The sequence below is a fragment of the Patiria miniata genome, unplaced genomic scaffold, assembly GCF_015706575.1.
Source record: "Patiria miniata isolate m_02_andy unplaced genomic scaffold, ASM1570657v1 HiC_scaffold_2, whole genome shotgun sequence".
In the NCBI taxonomy this organism is placed as follows: Eukaryota; Metazoa; Echinodermata; class Asteroidea; order Valvatida; family Asterinidae; genus Patiria; species Patiria miniata.
The window spans coordinates 18,122,305-18,150,186 of NW_024037058.1; the positions used below are offsets into that span (position 1 = coordinate 18,122,305).

At 38.8% G+C, this 27,882-nt stretch overlaps 1 protein-coding gene across 2 annotated transcripts; it reads right to left on the bottom strand.

Moving 5' to 3' along the window:
• Positions 1 to 232: 232 nt before the first annotated feature.
• On the bottom strand, positions 233 to 27,834 carry LOC119726746 (serine/arginine repetitive matrix protein 2-like). Of its 2 annotated transcripts, none has more exons than XM_038198579.1 (10): positions 27,678 to 27,834; positions 23,847 to 24,003; positions 21,269 to 21,394; positions 12,597 to 12,685; positions 12,143 to 12,216; positions 9,833 to 9,958; positions 8,913 to 8,957; positions 3,016 to 4,044; positions 2,556 to 2,608; positions 233 to 1,548 (listed from the first exon to the last, which is right to left on the bottom strand). In XM_038198579.1, exons 2-10 carry the CDS (start codon positions 23,939 to 23,941, stop codon positions 1,434 to 1,436), a joined length of 1,752 nt encoding a protein of 583 aa, XP_038054507.1. In that variant the 5' UTR covers positions 23,942 to 24,003; positions 27,678 to 27,834; the 3' UTR covers positions 233 to 1,433. The 2 variants fall into 2 exon arrangements, with proteins under 2 accessions (XP_038054507.1, XP_038054506.1); XM_038198578.1 differs by having other exon boundaries at positions 8,883 to 8,957; positions 27,678 to 27,735.
• Positions 27,835 to 27,882: the final 48 nt, after the last annotated feature.

The window sequence follows — 27,882 nt, forward strand, 5'->3', positions numbered from 1 at the left end:
CTGTGGACAAAGAAAGTGGCATCAGAGAAAGTGTCATAACCTCACAAGAAAAATAACATTACATTCGCATGTTTAAATGCATAGCTTTTTTTTCTTCCGAAAATTTGATCTGGCAAAAAACTATTTGAATAATTATTCAGTTCAAATATTCGGTACATTCAGGACAGCTCTAGTAACCATTAGCTTGCAGCATAAATTAAACCATCTCCCGTAAAAAGTAGCCAGATTTTAAAAATATTTCAGTGCCAAAATTCTGAATACTCTCCACACTTTGTACAACTACACAAAGCCTACTACATCTGTTCACATAGCTTTCCTTTCTACATCACTACTAACATAAACCACTACTGTCGTCTACTGTACAACCAAACCTTTATCAAACAAAATACTTTGAATGATTCATAATTTTTGAGAGTTTTTTTTTTTGGCAAGGTATACAATAAAATGCTCTTACTACCTGATTTTTATATATACACAGATTATTTTTTAGCATTTATATTTTGAGTGTGTTGCAAGTGGTTTTCATGTTTGAAAATCACTCCGGATTTAAGCAATTGATACGAGGTCTTCCCCACAAGAAGTGGTGGTAGTTTTGATTTAACAATTGTTGTCCGCTGTGATGTGGGACATGACGTTTTGAACATCCAAGGGGCGCATAGCACCCCGAGGCGAACCTCTGTCTTGGATTCTTTGGATTTTGATGTAAAAATCATGAAAACAAACAGCAATGAACACAACAATCATGACAATCAAACGCCAACTCACATGCATGTCGCTCGCATGAAACAGCTGATTTTCTGCTAGTTCGCTGCTCCCACTCGTGTGTGAAAACATGGTGAAAATAGAGTGGGTACCAATGTTACAAGCGTTTCACACTTACTTACTTGAAGTGTTTGTACTTACAAAGTCATAGCACACTCCCTGCGGGATATCAAGTATGTGATATCCCACACGGAGTGTGCCATGACTATTTATGAACTTAACAAGCGATCATTCTAGGCCAATGAAAATACAGTATTCAAGACAGAGGTATAGCAATTGTATTTGAAGTTATCTCCAGAAGTACGCAAAGTATGCATAAAGTTCTGGTAGATATTACAGTATGTAAATATGGCAAGGCTTACACATATGTACATGTCATCATGACGTCTTACTTTTCAAGTTTTAACGAGTATTTATAAATAATTGATTTGCTTATTTTGGATTACGTTTGTGCAGCTAAATCCTGGGTTTTTTTTTAAATTGACGTAGTTTGATTTCAATGAATTCAGGACTGCACAGTCCAACCACATTGGGCTCCCTGCACAACTACCCCCTCAACGGCAAGAAAGGGAGAGTTTTGGGAGACCACTGGGAGAGACCATTGAAGGCCTCAGCATATAGAAACTGCTCGAAAGTAAACTTTGGTCTTGGTCTTTTTGAGGAGTGTACCGTCAATCCTTGATCTGTTCCACCGTGTCTTGTAGTTCCTGTACACAGCGCTGACCTATCTCGGTGAGGTTCTCTCTCAGGGCGTGCTGGAGACGTTGCTCCAGCTCCGGGTCTTTCCTTCAAATACAAGGAGAGGTGAGAGAGTTGAAATTGACAACTTTCACAGCAGACAAGAATTAAAAATCAAGCTAGACTTATGTTTGTGGACCAACACAGGGCTGTTTTGGCAACTTTTTCGTGACACGTGACATGCAGCATTTCTCAACCTGCCGCTAGAAGGCACTCTAACATTTTATGACGTCACTGGTAATTGTTTTTGTAAAGTACAACTTAACCAGAGACTTACATCGTTGAAAGCAAGTTCACATCTTTTTTCACTTTCAAATTATAAGGCACTTCCGGTTTGGACCGGATGGAAGGGTCACGTGATTTAGCACACATGAGATAAAATGAAATGAGATAAAATGAAGATCCTGGATTACTGTATCAATAGTGCCTGAAGTGCCTGGGGAAAAAAAACTGGTACAAATGCTATGGGCAAAAATGACTGAAAAAAAAATAATCTGAACGAAAACGAAACAGCCAATAATAAAACATTAATTTGTCAATAATACACATAATATATTCATGTTGGTGCTAGTTTTGAGTTTCACCCTGAAAACTGAAAAAAAAAAATTAAATTGGTATTTTTTTCTACAAAAATTACTCGCTTTCGAATGCAACATCGACCACAAACAGAAAAATTGACTCATCTTAAATAATGGAAAAAATTACCGAACAATTTTAAAATTATTTGTAGCCTGACAAAAAATTCAGTTCTCGCAGTGCAGACTGGCCCCTGTCACTCTTGGAATCAACAAGTAGGGATCAGAGGGTTGCAGGTGGTGGGTTCCAGTCCCATCCGAGTAGTTTAAGAAATAGGTTGGTGAAGGCAAAACCCAATATTGGTTTTAGCAATTTTGTTACAATAAAACACAGAAAATTCAAAATTGTTAGGAGAAAAAACACTTGAATTTGTTGAAGAGCACGAACATTACTTTGTTCAATTGTCTACGTAACACTTTAAATCTTGTCTCAACTCTGATAATAATTTTTTCTCTCAGCCTAATTTTGATCATTTTTACCTGATCAGCATCCTAACCACAGTTGCAAAGGTATCGCAGTCTTGCTTGTATGCCTGTATACAAAAACAAATCATAAATTAAGCCAGATGAACAATTTACAGCTAAAATAAACCAGTCATTGTGTGACCCTGGGATGCCTAAAGACTTTGATAAGGTAATCATGGTGCTGTGTTCTTGAGTAAGGCACTTTACCACAATTACGTTTAAAGATTGAATTAAGCCAATATGTTTTGCCGCCTCTTATGCTCAAAAAGATTCTTGATGGAAGTATTTGGACAAGCTCATACCTTATGCGAAAGTAAAATTGGTAGTGTTTTAAATTTCACACGTGATTTTACCCTTATTTTCTTCTTCAAAAATGTGCGTGAAGTAAGAATCAGGCTGTGCCACACAACTGCATCCAGTTTGGAAATAGTATATTCACCAAAAGCATACACGTACATACAAGGGGAAACCATACCTTTATTATTTCCTCCTTTTTTGCTTGCAGTTTCTCCAGCTTGCTCTGATTCAACTCGACCTTCCTGACGCCGTTGACTTTGGGCGGGGAGGCTCCGAAGCTTGACGTGGGGCTCTGGAGGCGGTTGCTACCAGGTGACCACGCCCCCTCATGGGGAGACGGGTGTATGTGAGGTCTGGGCGGGGAGGACAGACTCGGATGCCTGCTTGATGACGTGCTGCTTGGGGAACCGATGAAGCCAGCTTCCGGTCTGTTAGTCTGTACGACGATTCGATTTCCAACTGAGTTGTTCTCGTTTATACCAAAGGGCGCGGTTCCCGAGCCGTTTCGGCTGGAGGGAGACTTGATCACAAACTGGGCTTCAGTCTGTTTGCTTAATGGAGAGCCTTGGTCCTGAACTGTGAGTGGTTTCAGTTGCCAGGGTCTGTCCGTTGCTCTGATCTCGGTGAAGGGGCCCACCTTGCCATATACGCTGTGGCATGGCTTGTCGGTATGTTTGGTCCCCCTGGACAAGTTCCCAGGCCCCCTGGGGGATGGAGTTCCCCCATCGGGGGTCGTGTCCCCCTCCGACTGGATCCAGGCTTCGGTGGGAGGCGTGCTCTTGTTGAGAGTAAAATACGAGGCCGCTGATTGGTCATTCTGGGCAGCCCCTTTCTGAGGGTCCCTAGTAGTCGTAGGCTCAGGCGTCGGAGTCATCAACATTGCATCGTCATCGCTCCCGAAAGACACCGGTGAGAAGTTGGACATAAACCGCTCCTTGCTTGGTGACTGGGCCCTGTGCTTTCCTTTCGTCGGAGAGCCACACTCCTGCGAGTGTTCTTTGGATGAGCGCGAGCTGTCGCTGAATTTCTTGTGTTGGTTCTCCACCACGGTTACTTTGGAGCAGACCTTCCGGACGTGATTTGGGTAAGTACTTGTCTTGTCGTTGGAGGAGGACCTCTTTGAGTGGCTGGAACTGGGCGAAAACCTGGTCGGTGTTTCTGAGCGGGATGTGGACCTCGAAGACCGAGAAGGGGAATGAGAACGATGCTGGAAGGAAAACCAAGAGATACACAGTATTAATGAATGGATTCAAGCATCAAAAGTCAAGACAATGAAGGAATCTCAATCAAGGGGAATCAAGTGTTCCTTTCATCAAAAGATTGAGAGGTCTTCCAATTTTCAAGAATGTAGCTATTTTGCAATCATGCCTTGGCTTGTGCCTATTAAATAAACACCACAAAAAAAAAAAAGTCCACACTCATTGGAGAGGTCATAAATTTGAATCTGATGGTCTTATGATAATGCCACCTACATAGAACTTTGGGGAATGTTGTAGCTACATTTTGATACCCCGTTTGTTACCAAAGACTGTAAGGCCAAAAAAAAAAAGTCTCCGGTTTCTGGTATGCGCGCGCATCGCCGTAGCCATGCGCGTCGGCAAAATGAAAAAGTGTTTTTTTTTTCAATGTAAGATGATGTCTCAAAACCGCCAAACTCACTGGTTTGACTGGAATCCTGCTGCTGCACAATTTTAACGTGTTTTTAGATTGGGTTATGGTTGAGAATAAGCTTTATGTGGCCTCTCTGGACTCATTTGAAGCAAAAAAATCAGGTAAAAAAAAAAAAAAGCCGCGTCGCCGCACCACTTTTTGGGTAAGCTCCATACCAGAAACCGGAGACTTTTTTTTTTTGGCCTAAATCGTCCGACATTGACAATGGTTTATGAAAAATGATGCAGTTTGAAAAGTTGCAAGTTTAAAGAATACGCGAGTGGAAATTGCTGCGTGACAATGTCACACTGCCTGAAACAAACCGCAGGGAATACCGATCGCACAGTGCTTGCATGCATAGGAGCATGGGGGCATGCGAATTTAATGACCCGCGCTTTGTTCAGGCACTGTGCGGTTACACTAAGCAATTTCTCCTCGCGTAATCTTAAAATTTGCAACTATTCAAACTGCATCATTTTTCATAAACCGTTGTCAATCTTGGACGATTTTTACAGTCTTTGGTAGCAAACAGGGTATCAAAATCTAGCTAACAAAATTCCCCAAAGGTCTATATAAATGACGTCATCATAAGACGATCAGTTTCAAAATTATGACCCCTAAAATCAGTGTGGACTTTCTTTGCTATGTTTAGATACATCTGTGAGTATACTGAATACTACAAGGGATCTTTTTTAGACTTCAAAAAGTGTGTTTATAAAATTCAATTTTGTTGGTCCCAGTCAGCCAACCTAGTGTCCTCTTTGCATCTATCTGACTGACTGTTACTTGTGACTCAGACTGGTCATAGGCTGGTGAAGAGAGCCGGGCAGTGCTATCATATAGGATTACCCCGTAACACAAACGAATGAGCTAAATCCGGGCAACTGTGTAAACCACATGCATGAAAAGACTTCAAGTCAATAGCCATTGATTGGATAGACTATAAGGCTTGCCTTATCTTGTTTAACGCGATATTAATTGTGCCCATATTACTTACTAAGGCCAAAAAAAATAATTAGTCGGTCTCTGGTCAGCGCGCGCGTTGATTTTAATCATGCGCGTCAATCTTTTTTTTTCCAAAAATGTTCCGCAGTAGCTCCGACAGCGACCTCTATTGCCGCACCTCCTCATTTTTTTTTTTACCAAAGAGCACCAAGGAATGAGAAATTGCAACACGGCAAATGATCGAGAGCACCAAGGCAAATTATGAAGGACACCAATGTACATATGGACACCAAAAAAGCAAAATAGTAACCCACCTTGTCTGTACAATCCAAGCTTGAAGGAAAAAAAAAAAAAGCAAAAAAAAAAAGAAAGCCGCGTCGCCGCAACAATTCCGGAACTTTGGTCTGATCAGAGACCGAATATTTTTTTTTTGGCCTAACCCTGAGAGGGGCTTACATGAATACATTTTTGCAAGTTTCATTTTCATTTTTGTTTTACAGCCATCATATAACCTTCAAAATTGTCGTTCTGTCTATTTCTTCTTTGAAGTGGTAATTGAAGATGAAAGGTACTAGCTTGAACTGCAATATGAGCCAAGTTATGTTGTGGTGGGATTTGCATTCAGTGGCATTATGAAAGTGAAAATGAAGACTGGTTTAAACGTGCTAGTCTAAGCAAGACTAGATAAATAGCCTCTCTTGAAAAGCATTTGTGGTCAATCTAGAACGCAATACACGTTGTGCAATGAGTGTGTTCTTTTGGGTTGATATACAAAACAATCATTTCTGGCTTATGGAGCCTCTGTACATGTATGTGATGTGAACTGCTTGTGACTACAATCCCGGCCAAAATGGTTGGGACACTTCCTGAGCCTGCCACGGTCACCCACTCCCCCCGCTCCCACGGTCAATGTTGTTCTCTCCAGCTGATGGAGCACACACCGCGCAATGAGAGACAACATTGAACAGGGGACGGGCGGTTGGGGGCCCAGCGAGATTTGGCCAGGATTGTAGTTCAATGCTGATTTTTGCAAAACTAGGAATCTAACGTGTTAATATTTTCCTTTAGACAGCTCTTGAGCTCCATGATATCATGCCCTGGTCTAAAGTCTGTGTAGTCTAGGTCCAAGACTGGATATTTGGAGCTTCCCTAATAGACCATTGTCATGTTGTGGCAATCTTGATTTTTTCCCAATCAAATCAACGTAACCAAAACGAGGCTGGAAGGAAAAATAGTCTGGTTCCTTTTTGCACACACAAAAAATCATTCAGTACTGTTATTGGATACAGGGAACATGACTGAAATGGTGGCAGCATGATAAAGGTCTATACAGCCATTCCCTGACAAGCACGATCCTGTGGTAGAGGGCGCAATCAAACCAAGATGAATCAAATCCAGCCTCGACAACTTCGGCAGCGCTACCCAGGAAATTTTGAGCATACCTCACATGCACTGTATTCAACCTAATGCACGCCCGTGACGCTGCTAAGAATTTCTAGGATAGCGCTGCCGAACTTCCCAAGACTGGATTTGATCGTTCTAGTTGATAGCGCCCTCTACCGCAGGGGCAGCTTGACCACTGTTGTTGGAGACCGGCCGCATTGGTGGAATACAAATCCAAGTACAGTCTTGGATCAAGACTAAAGTTCATCTTTCTGGCTGAAACATGACTAATGAATGGTTGCTAATGGTTGCTACTGTCTTGAGTGCATTCTGAGAGACACTTATGCATCTATAATGTATAATTACAATGGTAGAAAATTACACCTGTTTCAGCCTGGCGTTCCACAGTCTTGCCGAACCACATTGTATTAAGAGTGACTCAGTTTGAGAGTTTGGTTTCAGACAGGTGAATTTTTGGCATGAATTCTCTATTATAATTTGAGTGATATCTGAAATAGAGAGCAAGTTCAGGCGCGAACTATATTTAACCATATTTCGACTAATAGCTTCGCTCAAACGCAGGCACAGCTGGCTTATCAATTGCCTACAGTCCAAGCATGGGCCTTATGCACGAGTTGACTATTTTTGTCGAGTTCCCTTCTTTTTTTCATAAATTATTAACTGTTGAATGGGAGACATTTTTGGAAGAGGAGCGATTGTCTCATGATCGACTGGTGTTTGTGATGACGATGATGGGTATGGTGGCGGGAAATTTGTACAGCGTGTCAGATTTTCAGTGGAATGTTGCACCTCAACTCAACACGGATCGGCCGACATCACTGCAACAGACAATCTTGTTATGTAGTTGCTTGTACAGTGTGTATCAAAAAAAATGCAAACAAAATATAACGGAATGCCAGCCGTAGAATGTGCAACCAACACGGATAATATAGGTATGGTTTGAAGGATCTACCTTTCCACTTTAAAATGAGACATAAAATGTCCAAATCATTAACACTTTCTTGCTATCAGTTTGTAAACATGTTTAGAAGCTAAACTTTTTAGCATGAGGTGATAGCAAGAAAGTGTTTTTAGGATTGTGTTTACTCGCTAAACCCATTTTTTGTGTAGGCCAGGCAAATATCCACACAGAGGCAATAAGGCTAACTTTGTCCCAATGCCTAATATTGAAAACTTGGTCCCATGGTCAATTTGACCTCTCTTGGAAAATTACTCATAACTTTGTCAAAAATTATCAGATTTGGACGTTTGATGTCTCATTTGTAAGTGGAAAGGCGTATCTTTCAAACCACACCTATATTATCTACATTGGTTACACATTCTATGTCTGGCATTCCGTTATATTCTGTTTGCATTTTTTTTTGATACACACTGTATACAGTGGAACGTTGCTATACCGAACACCGCTATACCGAACATCGTCTTTGGCTCCCAATTTTTGTGTGCAAAACGTACTGAACATTGTTGTTGAAGAATATAAACAGAAAGTGACAAGTGGCTATCATATCCCCAAGGAATAGAAGGGGAAAGCCACCTATCATTGTAGGTAGAAAGCTCAAAAATTGTGCTATTACATAATTCAATTGTCAGCATGAGTTCAAAGCCCTCTTTGAGTAACTACATGTACATGTACAAGGGCATGCAGGGTGAAGTTCTGAAGTGCGCTATTTATTAAAAAGTGAGCACCGGAGCATCGCCACCTTAAAATCGCCATACCGAACGATCGTTATCACAAACAATTTGTGTGGATCCCTCGGTGTTCCTTATAGCGGCGTTTCCCTGTATAGGCTGGTTTATACTTCACATGAATGCGAATGTGAAGCAAGTGTTACATTACGAAGCATTCCCTGCTTCAAATCTCAGGGATAATTGGGTGTGGCGGAACCCTGGAATGCCAGTCTTAAATGGGTGTAAGCCGTGGAGATGTGTTGAAATGGCTCCCTCTGCTGAGAAATGGCGTCCAGCTTCTTTCATGTCTGGTCCCCGATGAAGGTGACAATGTGCACCAGCCATGGGAGAAACAAACATCAAAATTCAAACAACTACCGTAAAGAACTGCCCGTTGACAAAACTCACTCTTCGCCTTTTGGGGGTGGGGCTGTCTCGACTTCTGTCTCGCCGCTAAAGAAAGAAACAAGAACAACAAGTGAAACTAAAATACAATACTGATACAATAAAAGCAGCATCATAATGTTGCCGTGTTATATAGGCCCTAAGTCTTTCAGAGATAATATGGACACAAGACGAGGGCGCTATTTAGTTTGGGCAAACTCTTTTGTATTAACTCAAATTTGTCAGAAACAAAACACCAGCTTCCTATTGTGTCTATCATATCTTTAAAAAAGCTTATGACTTCAAGGCTCATTCATATCTCGCACAAAATGCGAATGCGTAGTGAAGTTGAGAGCGCACAACATTTGCGTAAAACTTGAAAAGTTGAAATGCATTACATCAAACATCAGGAAGAAGAATATTCAAAAGCTGTTGTGTTAACAGACCCTTGCAGTCCGGAAACAGTTTGAGGAATTAAAAAAAAAGAAAATGTTATTTTTACTTCTGTGACAATAAATGCAAAAAGAGGTCTACTCATAAATGTGTTTCCCTATGGAGCAAACGATGACTGCACAGATGACTGTGAACAGTCACAGATAGTCAAAAATCAATCCTCTTTCCCAACCATGCCTTTAAGGCAGGCTAGTCACCAAAAAATAGTCAGATCACATGCCAAGCAAGCACTGTGACAAGTCAAATTTAGTCAACGGACAAAAGTAGGCAAGAAGTAGGCACAGCTGGCTTATCAATCACCTACAGTCAAAGCATAGCTGTATCAAGTTTCATAAACAGTCACAGCCAGTCCATCCTGCTTTATGTAGGTGGGAGCTCTCAACTGTTGAAAACAGTCACTTGACTGATTTTGACTGAAAGAACAACTTTGCACCGAATGTCTGTTTGCATCATAGGAGTGTCAAAGGTTACAGATGATTTGTGATCGGTACCTTCCTATCTGGGCTGATGCTGTCTGAATCAGAGGACGATGAACGACTGCGACCGCGACTGCGACTCCGACTTCGTCTCCGTGGTCTGGGCCGAAAGAAACGAACCGGTGAGTAGTGGCCATGGAACTGGGAACAATTAACAAAAGAAGACTGAATTGTACATTCAACCAGTTTAACTATGATACCTGGACAGTGGAGCAGCATGATCCAATGAATAGGGTGTTTGACTTGTGTGATAGTACATGTACATGGTTTTGAACCATAACGGGGAACATGGTGCTTGTGTTCTTGGGCAAGACACTTTACTACTTTACTAGACGTCGGGGAATTGTCAGGTCAGGGAACCAGACTAGCTGGCTTGCAGCCGTTCACAGATGTGTAACCAATTGAAAACAAAATATGCACTATATAAATTTGGTAAAAATGCTTCAAATTTCTAACAAAGGTTGGCTGACCAGCGTTGGAAATTGATACAAAAATTCCACTTTTCTTGAAAATGACAGCACACCAGGTGCCATGTTTTCACAGAATGCTTGCGATTATTTTCCACTTACAGTCAAGTAAGGTATTTCAAATTTATTTGGTAGTTGTGGTTTTTGATGTTTGCAAATATTGTATATTACCTTTAATGCTCTGGTTACGAACCAAGTTTTGTAACTAAAGGGATTGGGTTGGAATTGAGTACGGAATGATGGTTGGTTGGGTTTTTTTGGCCCGACAAATTTTTTTGATGACATTTCCATATATACTTCTTTTGACTGGATACAAAAGATACTCAATAAAGTATACATTGGTATGTTTAAATTGTGAATTTGAACACTGTTTGTGTAGTTGCATCTAAAAGAGAGATCTTTCCCTTGCTATTTACATGTACATTACATGTACCTGACTAAGCCTTTTGCGAGTGACTTTTAACCCTTTGAAATTTTAATTTGAAAAAAATCTGGCACACTGACTTGCTCAGAATGCTTGGCACATTTTAACTTTGAATTCTCCAGACCAAAGACACGGTTGCTAATCACATGATTTGGGGCAAGCTCTTGCATAGTTACATAAGAGACGCTCAGCATCAATACATTGTTCACAATGGGTGAGAATGGAACAAAGACACCAGACCATGCCAGAGCTGGGGGTTGCTAGCATAAGGTTTATAGTAACAGTCTCTTTGGTCGGGAGAATGCAAAGTTAAAACCTGCAAAGCATTGGATGAAGTCGGCGTTACAGATTTTATTCAAATTTAACTCGCAAATGGCTTATTGTGGACCAGCTGTCATGGATGACTGAACATCAGTTTATTTCAAAATAAAAGCTCGTTTTTTTCTTTTTCCAAGTCAATCTGATTCAGTGGCCCAACAATGCCCATCCCTTTGAATCGCGATGACCTCCCATTTCAACAGACAGACCACAGTGACAGCTCATCCCACAGTTCTTAATCAACCCAACTTGGATAAAAGATGGGTTTTATTCCCCTGAAAATCAATTGTGCCCAGTGATCCATGACTATCAGGTATCAAAGGGAAAGCTGATAAACCACCTTTTCATAAATAACACAATGTGGGAAAAACCTCATTTCAGAAGATCTATGGTTCTGAAAAGCACCAGTTGGTTGTGAAACTCAACGTTCAGATCAGTTTGCTCTGATCTTTTCTCCTGAAGACGATCAGAGCATACTATTATTATTATGATTTATTTGACCGCCACAAAAATAAATGCAAACAGTATGGATCGTCGAGTCTCACAACCAATCGAGTTTCACAACAACTCGGTTCTTTTTAGAACCATAGATCTTCTGGAAAAAAATTCTTCCACATGTTGTTACCGCAAACCCTCACTAGTTCACGCATGTTTACGTTACATACAATGTACCAAGTGTGGACATTCCATTGCTTTTGTGTAGTTCAGAAAAAACAGTGAAAAAACTCATTTTTCTCAAACTGTGAAAACTCTTTCAACCCAATTTTTTTTCTATGATTCCCTTTAGCGTTTCTCTTCATTCTGCCACGGATAAACCTAACCCAAAAATGCCTCTAAACCTGTTTTCCAGAAATGGGGAAACACTGTGAGGACTTGCCCAAGTCCACACAACGTCGCCTCTACCTGGTTTATGTGGACCTCTTTTGTTCGGAAGTCCACACAGTGAATGTACTGCCTACCCAGCTTGTCACGTTCAACCACACTGACAAGTATATCAACCTTCAGATTTCCTTGTTTATTTTTGATATACACACATTATTTCTGGAAATAAAAGTATGTTATTTGGACGGGTTGGAATTAAGAATTAGTCAAGATTAGGACTTGATCCAGACTCACCCGAGTCCTATAGAAGAAGGGTCTATGTGTTGCCTGGGCACGCAGCTTGCGAAGCTTATCTTGCATGAAGATACCTGCAACAGAATTCCAGTTTTTTTTGTAAATGTATCTACATGTAAATAACACAAGTTATGTATAATTACTTGTATTGATTGCAAAATCATCTAAAACTCAATTTTTGTTTTTCTTCCATTCTGTACTTCAAGTCTGCTTGAAGATAAGTTTGTTATCCCACTCGCCCTCGTGGAACATGGAAAATGTAGTGCGTCTGAATCCAGACAATGTAGTGCGTCCTGCACAGTCCATACCAATTGGTCTTCGGCCTTGTGGCATGTGGGACACAGACACACAACATTACTCCATTGCCACTCGCACTCGAGGGATAACTAATAGTAACTATGGACAAGAAGTAACACTACAAAATCTCTTGAAACAAACTGCACATGACACTTACTGTTGATCCTGGGTGTGTATATCCCCGCTAACTGTTTCTTGAAGAACGACAAGTGAATCTTGTAACCAAACAGTATGGTGTTGGTGTACCTTTACAATGGAAAATAAACGAAGGAAAAATTTTAAAAAGATGTGTTGGTGATTTAAGACATACAGGTACGATCATTTGCTTTTCATGCATTGTTTTGGTTTCCAATAATAACACCACTCAAAATCCAAAAGAGGAATGTTCAAAACCTAACCTGTTAAACTCTCAGCTTAGTGGATATAACACTTTAAGAGAAAACAGTTAAAAAGCATGCACAACCTTTTGATCATGAAACAAGATTTCATTAATATTACCCTTTATTTCCAAAGATCAGTCAATCGACTGAATCCCCAACATTTCTCAATAAAATGACAGCAAGCCAGACGGATAATTTGACGGGGTGTTCAGTACCAGTACGACCTAATCCAAGTAAGCTTTTTGATAATAATTCGCTGGAGGTTACTTTTGGGATACAGTGAAATGCCTCTGTAACAAACACTCGGCTATAACAAACATCTCTTTCAGCTCCCGAAATAGTAAATTCTATTATGCAAAATCACTATAACAAACAACCACTATAAGGAACCATTTTTATGAATCCCATCATGTTCGTTATAAGGGTGTTCTACTGTAGAGGTTATTTTCTGGGATAAATGCAAATGATCCTATATGCCTTTAAAGACTTGATGCATTGCTACAAATACATGTATATGTCTGTAAAATACATTCATGGCTTTTGCCATCTCTATTTTCATATCTCACATACAAAAACATGTGAACATGCATATTCTTCAAAACAAGGATGTTAAATATTGTTATTAAAAACTATACCGGTACATGTACATGTACCAGTATACATGTATACGTGTACACGTATATATAACTATGAGACTTTTGATTTATTTCCTTTCAATTTCAACTGTACATGTTTCGTTCAAATGATTTATTTGTGTTTCAGTACTACATGTACTTGTGCATTACCGGTACATACAAAGGATCATTCTGTAAATTTGGGGTCCACTTTTTTTCCTGTCCCTGTTGCATCTGACATCTATAATTCTATAATTCTGGATGCACTCCTTAAAGGGAATGTACATCATTGGCTTTTGCTGTAATTTTCGGAAATGAACTATTTGAGGGGATAGTATAATAGATCAAATACTGTTACACTGACAAGTTTTAAGTTTTGTGTTCGTAAATGCTGGAAAAACCAAGAAAAACAAAAAGGTTCAAGTAGTCTGGTTCCCTGACTCCACTAAAGATGAAATGAATCAATTTATTGATGCGTGAAAATTGTAAGGTAAGGAAACCAGTCTAGCTGGCCTGCACCCGTTCATGAACATGTAACCAATAGCAAACAAAATTTGGACTGAAAAAAAAGAGGTAAATTTGGGGCAGTAGTTGAAAAATAGTTAGGTTTTTCCAACGGTGGTTGGCCGACCACCGTTGGAAATTTATACAAAATACCACTTTTCTTGAAAATGACTTCACACCAGGTGCCATAATTTTACAGGATGCTTTAGACTTTCATTTACCAACATCCTATTAAGGTATTTCATAAAAATTTGGTAGTTCTGTTTTCCAATGTTTGCAAATGTTGTATATATTCCCTTTAATGCAGTCGTCCTACAAGAGTGATAACATAAAGCAAATTAACTACCCAACAAATAAAAATGCTTTGGGGTCATTCTTAATGATACTTGAATGGCCAATTACAAAGTACGGAGGTAACAGGAACAGGAAAATGTCACACTTTGGACCCTTAATGTATAGCATGACCCACATGTATACACTTCAAATCTCAATAACACACATAAGATCTCAATAAGATTGGCTGATCTCAAGATAACAAATAAACTCAGCAAAACATGATACAAATCAAATACAGAACAGAAACAATGAATCATTGAACAAGCGGTTTCAATACGGTACTTCTACACTGAAAATGAAAACAATTAATACATGTAAAACCAAATGGATTTCCTCTCTGTCCGGCCACAAAAAGAGGAAATTCAATTTTTCAAAATCAGTGTGCATGGATGGCTTTTCCCTGCATTCAGTACAATGTACGTGTTCTTTGTTTGGTATTGAGGTCAAATTTCAGTGTTGTTACGCCACAATCAATGTCTACAAAAGCGTAAAATCCTGAATTGTTAAGATTTTACATTTACTTGAAAACACTTATACAAACATAAACACAAAGTTGACTAATTGTACATGTACCAAAGGCCATAGAGCAAGGCATAGGCCAACACTCTAGTTGATTAACTCTATTAATTTAATACAAATTCTGGTAACAGTGAATACATTGTGCACCGTACACAGTGTAAAACCTTGGTCCTGAACGTGCATTTTTGTGCACACCGAATGGGACCGACGCTCAAAATTCTGATATGTAAAAAACATTTTGGCTAAGCCAGGCTGACTTTGTTTTACATACAGTCAACTGTAAATGTACTGTACAAATATGCATTGGCAATATAGTGTACATTGTACCTCGCTTGATGTACATATGTATACATCGATTTAACTATAGATCCTACATATCCTACTGTACAGAATTATTACAGATAATATTTCAAATGACAAATAAAATACATGTATGTACGGGTATGTACAGCCAACTCTAGTTACTTAATACAAAATCTGTTAATACAAATTTGGGTTATACATGTAGAGCGAACATAAATTCTAGGTCCAAACTGTAGGCCTACTCATGTGCACAATGAATGAGACCAAAGCTCATCTTAAAATGAAAATCAGATGTAACAAACATTTTGGCTGGATTCGGCTGAGTTTGAATGAACAGGAGTCGGCTACATAGTACTTAACCAAATTACGTATTATTAATTCATTATTATTCATTATTTCTGGTTATGAAACCAAGGATTCCTCTACTAGGCACTGTACATGTAGCTCAAAAGCCTGACGAAACCTGTAGAGAGAAGACAATGAGTAGAAAGGACAGTTTGGGAGGGAAAAACCCAGAGGAATATTCTGGGGGAAACCCACGGAATCAGGTAGGGACTGAAACTATTACAGAAATTATTACAGAAAATATTTTTAATGACAATTAAAATATACTGAGAACTTCTGCCTGCATTAACCAACTACAGATTCCCATGATGAATCCTGACTGTGCATCTCAATTTACTCAATGTAGCAGCCCAGCAAACTTCACAAAATCAATTCATTAAACAAAATCAGGTCCCATATGTCAGAATTCCCACGATTTATCTCACCTGCTAGAGATCTACAGCTAATAAGGCAGAGAGATCAAAAACACCGTCACTACCAAGAGTACGCTGAAGGACTACCATGGTGATAGTGATAATGCAAATTATGAAGGCATCTGATGGCACATCTTAAGGAAACCCACATCCTTGCTCGAGCGAGGTACTCTAGACACACTGATGAGGCTGACACACTGATGGTAATTACAGTCTCGTCTGCAAAGCTTTGCTGTCGTGGCAGTCAGGGCCACGTTGCACTTCCTCATTGGCTTCCCCCGTGACTCCCTCTCGTTCATTCCTGCCTCCATCGCCACGACAACCAACCAAGTCAGCAACGACGTTGTCCCCCTGACTAGTGATCACAATTGGGCTCCTTTTCTCTTCACGCCAGACTGCACATCACTTCATTTGGCTGTCCAACAAAAAGCTGCCAATTTGTTGATTACCGGCACGTGTCTGCTCCATGCAGCAACAATAGGAAGATATAATGAGCGCGCATCCATTGTACTGATGATGCATAATTTGTGACCCAGATAACCATGTCTTAACGTGCAATAAAACCAACATGATCACTTTATACAGTCCCTAAAATCCCCAAGTACTAAACTTTATCCAAATCATTCATATGTCGAAATAGGATATTTGATTTCAGCAGACTTAGGGTGGTTTCAGCTTTTAAAAAAAATGCCACCTACCATTAACTGCTGTTACCACACTGTACAAAAATACACATATTTATGCAGTTTATGTACAATTATGCACAAAATGTACATTTTATGACTGTCCATAAAAATACATAAAGACTGGAATAAATCCACCACAATGCAAAAGCATGTTTATCATGCACCTATGTGTATGATACGACAAACTGTTAAACAATAACATGCAGTATGCACACATGTTGTAGACTACATGTACACACTGGTAGACTACGTCCCTTAAAGGGGCACAGCCCCTACTAACGTGGTGCACTTTGATTGTTCGCCTCCAGTGCCTTGCTAGGGCAAAATGTTTACCTCAAATTTCACAGTGTATTGAGAAAAATGTCATCAAGCTCTGACTATTCTCGTTCACAAACCTTGAGTTTTTATAAGTTACAAAGTCAAGACAGAAATTTAAATTATTGCAGCGTGACTTTTAAAAAAAATTTTTTAAACTGCACCGTAAACCTTTTCAAATGCGCCCCAAAATAATATAATAATTTTCTGACAAAAATGTAGAACTACATGTACATGTATGAAAGTGGAGATAATATTCAGTAACGATTTATCAGAATGTGTCAATTAAAAAAAAAATCTTTTCATTAACTGTGTATAAATACACATTGGAACGGGTGAAAAACACATTGCCATTTATAATCTGTTGTGTAGTTTTGCATGAATGGATTTTTATCAATTTTGTCGCTGTGATAACACAAGAGTACAAACAATGTACTCCATCAACATGAAATGCTGATGTTGGATACTTTTTGAGATATATTTAAAGATGTTTGCATTCACAACTTTTTGGGGGTCACCCTATACATCACTTATATACGACATCTAATGAGTACAGACCAAACTACCCCCCCCCCCCCCCCGTACATGTAAGAACCACCACCTTAAAGGGAATATACATGTACCAGTTCAACATTTGCAAACATCAAAAAACAAAACTCCCAAATTATTATGAAATACCTTACTGGACTGTTAGTGAACGACAGTCTAAAGCATCCTGTAAAATCATGGCACCTGGTGTGCTGACATTTTCAAGAAGACTGGTATTTTTGTCTCAATTTCCAACGCTGGTGAGCCGACCAGCATTGGAAAAAAACTGACTTTTTTTCCAATTACTGCTCCCAATTTACCATAATTTAGCTGGTCCGCATTTTGTTTGCATCGATTACACACCTACATGTATGAACGGGTACAAGCCAGGTAGACTTATTCCCTGACCTTCTATAAATTGCTCTGTTTCATCTTAAGTGGGGTTGGGGAACCAGACTACAAGCATGACCAGAATATGTTTTTATTGGTTTTTACTGCATCTAGGAACATGAAACTTCAAACAAGTCAGTGTATAACTATATTTGCTATAAAATACTAACACCCCCCCCCCAAAAAAAAATCCATCCATTTCTGAAAATTACAGCAAATGTTGTATATTCCCTTTAATTAATGATCTTGTACAACATGTGGTGGGACGTATGCAGAGTATTACATTTTATGGAATTGCCCATGAGAAAAGTCAGGGGAATTGTCAAAGTTTGTCACTTTTTCTTTTGGTGGGGGGGGGGGGAGTTTAACATTTGTATTAATTTTAGGAATCTCACAGAACTACCGATGCTCATCAGATTGACCTTTTAGAGACATTTGTGACTGAACATGGGTCATGCTATAAATTTGGGTCCACTTTTTTTCCCTGTCCCTGTTACAAACTAGCTTCCCAACAAACAAACAACATCTAGTTTGAAGTAGTTCTTAATGATACTTTAATGGCAAATTACAAAGTACACTTTGGACTCGACATTCATAGAATGACCCACATATCAAAACAACAACACCAAAAAACAAACAGTTGCCAGATCACATGCGACTGTTCTAGTTAGACAGGGTACATGAACGTAATGTGAATGTGAACTCCATAAAATTCAAGACCTCATTCACAAAACAAATTGTGCAACTTTTAACAATTTTATAATATACATGTACACAATTTATAGATTAAATAAAACGATTTACAGATTAAGACTTAAACGTATTATTTTTTTCGTCAGATTGTAAGTCATTTTCCAGGTGATTTTTAATGCATTTCTATTGAGTCTTACCACATATTTTTATTGACGTTTTGATGAACCGGTATTTTTATGAGCTTCTTAAAGCTATAGTCCACCATTTGTAATTTGTGCATTTTGTTCGTTTGAAGCAACAAAAGGGTTCAAAATCTAATGAAGGATAATGAACAACTAACCTGATGAAGTTTCAGCTAAGCTTCAGCTGTACATATCGAGAAAAACAGCATTCTAAGATCTCAATTTCAAATCAAAAGTTACTGAATCATGTTTTGAATTGTTTTGAATTGCAGCCATACGCGACGTAGCGCACTGATCCGATGAATTATAACAACCGCGCGCACGTGTGCGTCGTTCCAATACTTGTGCGCGCTGCGCTGAATAACAAAACGAACTACTAATTTAAATTTTCCTACGGTGCTTCTTAAGAATCACCGTTGGAAATGCCTTCTTTCGTTGATTACTTCAAAATGACAGCTTCCCAGAAGGAATAATTTCACAGGGAGTTTAGTTCCCTTACTATCTTTCAACCAAGTTTGTTTTTCAACAATAATTACGCCAGTTACTTTTTGGATGGCTGCAAATGATGGACTATAGCTTTAAATGTATTCTAATAATATTTCAACTAAACATTTTAATGTATTCTACCCTGTAGTACCATTTTGTATTGAGCTTATGTATGATAATAACTTTTTGTTACGATTAAATCTGTGAAGCGCATTGAGATTTTTATAATGAAATGTGCTATATATAACTTTATTATTATAGATTGCTCTGTAAGTAAACCAACAATGGTCCATTTGATACCAACAAGCATTTAAAGGGAATATACAACATTTGCAAACATCGGAAAACAAAACTACCAAATTTTTGCGAAATACCTTACAATGATGTTGGTAACTGAAATTCTAAAGCATCCTGTAAAATTATGGCACCTGGTGTGAAGTCATTTTCAAGAAAAGTGGTATGTTGTATAAATTTCGAACAGTGGTCGGCTAACCCCCGTTGGAAAAACCTGACTATTTTTCAACTACTGGTCCAAATTTACTATTTTTTCAATACAAATGTTGTTTGCTATTGGTTACATGTTCATGAACGGGTGCAGGCCAGCTTGACTGGTTTCCTTACCTTACAATATATTCCGGCATCTATAAATTAATTCTTTTAATTTTAATGGAGTCAGGGAACCAGACTACTTGAACATTTTTGTTTTTCTTGATTTTTCCAGCATTTTCGAACACAAACCTTCAAACTTGTCAGTGTAACAATATTTGATCTATTATACTGACTCACCAAATACTTCAATTCTGAAATTTACAGCAAAAAGCAATGATGTACATTCCCTTTAAGTGACAAATGTAAATGACATGAACATTGTACATGTATGCCCAAAAGTTTCGAGACCGAAACGGCTCACTGCATTGTTAGGCCACAAAAGGCTTCTTGTGTAAAATGTTAAGTCTTGCTCTTGGCTGTTTTGCTTTATTAAAGTCCATTTAATCATTTGTGCTAGATCTTAGGCTAGGTAACTAAAGTAGTAGTTTCTCTTCTGGGCCTTTAAAAAAAAGGAGAAGGCAACCCTCCCCCCCCCCTTTTTTTTCAAGCTGACAGATTTTCCAAGATATTCTTGCGTTGATACTTTTGTGTCCAATAGACCCACCACCCTTTCTATCAGATTTTGAACTTTGCTGGAAACGCATACAAATATTGCAAATGTTATTAAAACAAAAGGAAAAAAAAAGAGATGGCCGGGAAGAAAGGAAACGAGCAGGGACAAGAAATTGGTTTATTTAGTTACTTGTTTTGTTTGTTTGTCGTTTTTTGGGGGGTAGAAGCGATTGTCCACCAGTATTATTTGACATGTTGGACTCTAGCCAGGGGGTAATTTTATTCTTCCGTGGGTGGATATACCTGTTCATGACTGTTACATGTTTTGTTAAATACAAAAAATATAGTCCAGAGGGCATGGTTATAATCTTTGGCAATAGAAAAATGTCAACAAATGCATTCAGAAACCATTTGAGAAGGCAGCAACAACAACAAAACGAATTTATGCAGGTAAAAACTATATCAACTCTTGCAAAAACAGTCGAATTACATGTAGGTGTAAAAGTTTGAAATTGATATTTTGGCAAGGTTAGAATATGTGATGCATATTTGAAGGTAATCGGATATCCACATAATTGATTTAGAGATGACCCTTTCCTCGGTTAAAAAAAGAAATACATTTGTTGAAAAAAGTTCAACATAAACACCATGGCAATGCATTCATTCAATTAAGCTTCAGATGCTTAACTACAGAACTGGTCTCCGGGTTCAGTTTTTGACCTTTTTGCCAGCGAGATTATGATGTAAAATGCAGAGTTTCACCAGAGTTGATCGCATTTGCGTATATAAGTACTGTTCCTTCTGTTCATACATGTGTATTCAATTCATTCTTCTCTTTTCACAATGTGTTTTGGCAAAACATTCAGAAAGTACAGAAACTTGGCGACAATGTTTTTTAGCCTAAGTTCTCATATTTCTCAAATAACAGATGTTTTTTAATTTTAAAAAATGACTGTTTTTAAATCAAGAAAATATTTTCTCAAACTAGAATTTGGAAAATAGTTTGGTTCAAATATGCGTACAATTACACTTACTTTTCAACAACTTCTTTGGCCACTTCTATGTTGTCAAACCGTAAGGCCATGAATAGACGGAAGTGCTGATTGTAGATTTTTTGGTAGGCGATGCGGTTGTGATATCCCTTGTCATAGAAGTAATCACTGGGGAAACAAAACAGTAACAAACAATTTTACATTACATCCCTATCAAGATCAATAATCAGTCCTTCTGATTTGAAAATCACAGGTGTGTTAAAAAGGCACACCTGGATTTTTCTAGGTGTGTGTTTTTTTCTAGGTGTGTGGTTTTCTAGGTGTGTGATCTATAGTCCAGGGAAATAAGCCATTTGCGTGTAACCTATACCCTTTGGGATTTACATTTGAAAAACGTCTGGTACAATGACTTGCTCAGAATGCTTGGCACATTTTAACTGTGAATTCTCCAGACCAAAGACACTGTTGCTAATCACATGATTCGGGGCAAGCTCTTGCATAGTTACGTAAGAGACGCTCAGCACCAATACATCGTTCACAATGGGTGAGAATGGCACAAAGACACCAGACCATGCCGGAGCTGGGGGTTGCTAGCATAAGGCTTGCCCCGAATCACGTGATATAGTAACAGTCTCTTTGGTCGGGAGAATGCTAGGTTAAAACGTGCAAAGCATTGTATTAAGTCAGCGTTCCAGATTTTATTCAAATTTAACACGCAAATGGCTTATTCAGGCGTGCAATTATTCACACTTCTCAGGAAGCTTTTAGGTGTGCGGTGGTGTGGGGATGTGATCAGAAGGACTGAATAATCACTTTGGTATTGATCAACTACTTTTTGCAAACTTGAAATGTGTTTAGTAGGTCTTTAAAAAACAAGTATCTTTCCTCCTCTTTTCCCTTTTCCCACCCCTATGGCTTTTTCAAGAATCTTTCCTAAATCCACATGTAACAACAACCCCTCCCCCCCCCCCCCAAAAAAAAACCAAACACCCCACAGTTGTAATGGAACTGGTAGGCCTACTTCAAATCCATCTAAAGTTAGAACTAATTAGCCATTTCTTAGATCCGCCGATTCAATATTCCAACATCTACCGGTACCAGTACAAAAGATTTGATGATGTTCACTTGGTCTACGGGTGATGTAGTAAACCAAACTGCATTCTGCAATCTTTCATGCAGTAAAACAAAACTATTTAAGGCAAACTTTCCTTTTTGCACAAAAACGTCCGAGCATAATTTTGTTCTTTTTTATTGTGCTATAGTCAGAGTTTTGAAATTTTCTGTACGTAATTTAGACCAAGACCTTTTCTGATATTTGGTTGGTCCATTGTATCTGCTGTGATTAAATCACAGCAAAATCGGATTTGCACTCATATGACAAAGTAATTACACTGAAAGGAAAATTGTCAATCTTGATGTGTGAACATGCAGTTGAAATGTCAACACACTCTGATCGCCAACCAGTCAAAATACTTGGTACATTTTTGTACACCGCTTCATTAGTGCATAGCATCGATTGCACAACCTTATTCGAGTGTACCTGTACTTGAGGCCAAAAACAAGGTCTCAACTAGTCCGAAAATTTGGGACTCTCAATACTGTGTATGAGAGTCCCAAACCTTCAGGTATTGAAAACATGCAAAACAAGAAAATAGACTGGCTCCAGAAACAACCAGTCCAACACCTCTTCAGTATTGCATCAATCAACCATGCAAAAAGAATTGAAGAAACATGTGGCACGAACCGGGAACTAGTCTCAATTTACTACATATTTCTCCATAGTCCAGCCACCAGACTATTGACACTGAATGAAGAGGTCAGTCTTTTCAAATGGTTGGACCATGGTTGGACATGTACCAGTCTAGTCTTTAGCCCCATTTTGAAATCACTTGACTTCCCTCTCATGTGCAAAATATTGAAGAAAAGTCTCCTTTAAAAATTGAATTGAGTCTGCAAACTTGGTTGGTGAATTACTGAGGACCTTTTCTTTTGCCCAGTGGCATTTTTTGGAAAAAATTGCTGGCCAAACTGTGAGTAAAGTGGGCCTGATTTAGTTTTGCACGTTTCAGAGCACTCCAGAGCCCTGTCTGGGTCTCAACCAGACTGGGACTTTGAGTGCAGAAAAACTTAACTCATCCTTTTGCTGGCAATATTCTCCAAACTGTTCATAGGGCAAAGACAAGGTCCGCAGTATTTCACCAGCCAAGTTTGAGGTCTCAATTTTATTTTTGAAGGAAACTTTTCTTCAACATTTTGCACCTGAGAGTGAAGCCAAGTGATTTCGATTTAAAGCCTAAGACTAGACTCGTACATGTCCAACTATTTAAAAAGATTGACCCTTCGGTAGTCTGGTGGCATGACTGTGTGTAGAAACAGAGAATGTATAAACAAAAATAGAGACTAGGTACCAGATGTTTCTTTTGACACAGTTGATTGATGCTGTACCAGTGTTGGACTGGTTGTTTCATGTGCCAGTCTATTTTCTTGTATTTGCATGTTTTTACTATCTTAAGTTTTTGGACTTTCTTACACAGTATTGAGAGTCCCATATTTTTGGACTGGATTCAACTATATACATTCAGTACCTAAATTTCCAAACTTCTTCTGTACATGTACATACCTCACTTCTGCTGCTTTGACAGCATTTGAGAAACCCTTGAAGAATACGGAGAAGGGGTCCTCCCCTGGCCCTGGTTGAAATCGGAGGCCGGACATGGTGAGGGTTGCTCAATTTGTGGCTTACTGTCTCATGTTAGACTAATCCTTAGACCATCCTCCTGTGAGGGACAAGCAGAGAAAAAAAAGTGTCATAGGTCACAGAGATGTAGGACTGGGAAAAAAATCCATTCTGGGCCACCACTCAGAGCTCCTGCACAAAGTCTATGGGCCATGACAGAACATTTTAAAGTATTATCAAAGAATTTGTGCACTCCTTAAACAGTGTTTCTCCACCAGATTTACAACTTTTGGTACTTTTCAGTGGTGGCCCAGTATGGTTTTTTTTTCCGAGGCCTGTACAGTGGTTTGAAAACTGAGTGGACTTCACCTCCAAAAACTAAAACAAAAGTAAAACACATGTTAAGGCTCTTTTTTTCCCTCCAAAATGGCCACCACGGCTATTTTTCAAGATGGCCGTCATTTGTTTTTTATATGGCTGCCATTGGACTCAGAAAATGACATACCAACTTTACATGGGCTAGATGCAACAGACAAAGAGGCCAAAATGATGTCACTGTTTAAAATTTATCATTTTCTCGGTTTAAAAAAAAAGGGGAAAAAAAGAGGCGACCTCCAAAAAGCAGACGGGCGGGGACGCTTAACATTTTTTTATTTTTTTATTTGGCCTAAACGGAATGACATTCAGATTTTTTTTTCAAATTCAAAACATATTCTACAAAATTTGTTCACGAGATCAAAATGATGTCACTATTCTTTTATTCTTACCAACTACCTTTAATTTCCACTTTCATATTTGGAAAAATTCTATTCATTTACGAATTTTATGAATAATAATGAGGTCGGTAATGGAATGACGATAGGGCCTATTACTCTAAAATGGACTTGACCTTTTTTTTTACAAATTAATGTACATTTTGCCAAAACTCTGTGAATCTTTTAAGGCAATCTTGATTCAGTAACGGAATGATGGTAACAGAATGACCCAAGGTTTACCCACGGATACAAGTGCATACAAAATGACAGCTTTTGTGAAATGTACATTAGGCCAAAAAAAAAAGTCTCCGGTTTCTGGTATGCGCGCGCGTCGCCGTAGCCATGCGCATCGGCAAAATGAAAAAGTTTTTTTTTCAATGAAAGATGATGTCTCAAAACCGCCAAACTCACTGGTTTGACTGGAATCCTGCTGCTGCACAATTTTAACGTGTTTTTAGAGGGGGTTATGGTCGAGAATAAGCTTTATGTGGCCTCTCCGGACTCCCATATATTTGCACTAAGTTTAGTCGGGCACCATTTGCAGTCATCAGCTGACATTTGAAGCAAAAAAATCAGGTAAAAAAAAAACAAAAGCCGCGTCGCCGCACCACTTTTTGGGCAAGCTCCATACCAGAAACCGGAGACTTATTTTTTTTGGCCTTAAATGTACTCGCAAAAATTAACACTTGCATACTGCATGTGAAAACAAGATGCCAAAATGGCCAGTTGTAAATAAGGGAATAAATGTGTGCTCCGGAGGTTTTAATCACTCTGTTTAAGACCGCTCAGAGTCTGGGTGCTGATAATTACCCGAGGCAAAACTGTTTGGTAAAAAAAAACGATTTTGTTCAACAAGTTCACTTCATGTTTTTGGAAACACCCCTCTAGGCATAATGGAGTGTCCAGCTCGCGAGTGCGCGCGCATCACGCATACTGCGCGATGTGGCGCAGAATGCACTTGGGGCGTTGCATTGTGAATTTAGGACTATAAAATACGTATATAGGCCTACCCCCTGGTAGTATTGACCTATCGCAGTCGAATCGCATTAAAACCGTGTCAAAGCAGCTTGTGAAATATTGTCCAATAACATGATAGACAAATTGACGCAGAACGCACAAAATCTGGGACAAACGAAACCTGGTATACTAAAACTCCATATGGTTATCTAAGGGGCGTGGCTAACTCGCAAACGGCGATAAGTCAATTACGCATGCCTACATGTGTATGTGAGGAATGTGAACGTTTAACTAATAAAACGGTAAGATGCACTGGATTTTAAGGAGTCCAAATTTCATGTGACACTGGAAAAGTGTTTAAGACCAGCTAGCCATGTCTTTCTCATCTGTTTAAGATTGGCCACGTGACGGGCTCTCGACCAATAGGAATGGTAAACTATCTTAGGTATTTATGAATGTGATATCGCAATAGTGTTGTTGCAAATGCCGTAATGATAGCAGTTGTAAATCACGTCACGGCTGCCATGAATGGCCATAACGATAGTATTTTTGGAAAGAATGTAGTATTCACAGGTCTACGCCCCTTCTCTGGTATTGAACAGAGTCTATGCAGAGTCGAGTGCATTTTCAAAGTATTTTCCAACAAAATAGGAAATGGTTCTCAGTCCCAGATTCATGTCTTTTCAGCATTTCTGCAATGACGACCTGCATTGAGATAATATGAAAGTGGCGTCAGGATACAACATTCTTTCTGTATTTTTAAGGCAGTGAATATTTAGCGGGATCTGGCTTTCTTTTAGGCCATTCAACATTGATTTTTAGGTTTTCATCACTCAACATTGAAAAAATTGGTCGGGAGGGGAATTTATATTTTATATTTTATAAATTCCTGCGGCAAAGCTGTTGTACAATTCATTTTACGGAAAGCGTCCTTGGGACATTAATCCCAAACCATGCATGGCTTGAAAACCTTCACTCCACATGTAATCTTGGAGATTACGAAAACCATGATGCCAGAACTTGTCCGAAAAATAACCGTTTGTGAGAAAAAAAACACACTTTTAGGAAAAAAAATTGAAATATTTAAAAAATCGGAGCGGGAGTGAAAATCAAGGTCAGAGGTGATGAAACCTAAAACTCAATGTTGAATGGCCTTAGTAAATGGTATTTTGCCAGATAGGCACTGAGCATGCGCAGCTGTGACTGTATTTTGAGTCTTGGAAATTGTTAGCGTTCACAAATCTTAGTCTGGTTCCACGCCAACATTGTCGTTGTGACTTCATATTCATGAGATGGGAATCAGACCATTTTACAATTTCGGACTTTATTTCCCATTAAACAAAATCACCCAGAGCCACAAATCGGAAAAAGAAAATGTAATACTCTGCAATTAAATGTTGGAGTCAATTTAAAATAATAAAAGAAAAATAAAGTTGAAAAAAAAATTGAAAACGTTAAAAGCTGGGTTTAGTATCGTCCAGGACCAGGGATCTCTCACTCATGAGATAGACGTGCTATCCACTTGGCCACAGGTGCTGCACAAACAATGGTGGTAATTTCATGTTTTATAATGTAACGTTAGGCATACTCGTATATGCTTCAAAGAGGGCACTGTACAATCTAGCCAGCTTAATATCATTTACTGAAAGATCCAGTAGGCCCTACCTATTTTTAATAATTTAATTGTTTATAATTGTTTGTTTATTGTTGCAGGGTCAGGATGTCAGGACAGGAGACTCGAATAATTAAACATTGAACATGTTTACCATTGTTTATCCAGCTAAACAATTGCATGTTTGCTCTCATTCTTTGCGCACATCATTGATCGATACTATACTCTCAATTAGTCAAAGTGCTAAGCCAATATAACCACAACCATGGAGGAAATGTGTTCTTATTCCTCCATGCCACAACACAGCGGTGAATCAACACAGCGATTCAATCACTGACTTTACTTTAGCTTAGTCCTCGGTCTTTATTATACAAATTTCCGGATCTAGTTCATGCTGTTCAACATCTTGAATGCTTCCGTTTGCACACGCGGATATTCACTTATTATTACCTTGTATGGCATGGAGGAAGACTTCTACTGGTGGATATCCGTCTGCCTATTATCCGCTCTAAAATAACAACCAAGATCAGAATTCCAGAGATTAACGTTGTTTGTTAAAAATTCCGAAAGAGATCAGCGCATCTTAACTGCATCGTAAAAAAAACCCCAAATGCTTTTTTTAGCCAGATTGTAATCTGGGTCAAAGGTTGAAGTC

What these genes read in the sequence shown, in the direction of transcription:
- LOC119726746 (XM_038198578.1), bottom strand. Translation starts at nt 23,941, where the DNA reads ATGTCCGGCCTCCGATTTCAACCAGGGCCAGGGGAGGACCCCTTCTCC. An exon ending in GCATCAGCCCAGATAGGAAG is followed by an intron (nt 8,958 to 9,832) that starts GTACCGATCACA and finishes TTCTTTCTTTAG; the next exon opens with CGGCGAGACAGAAGTCGAGA. An exon ending in AAAAGGAGGAAATAATAAAG is followed by an intron (nt 2,609 to 3,015) that starts GTATGGTTTCCC and finishes TTTTGTATACAG; the next exon opens with GCATACAAGCAAGACTGCGA.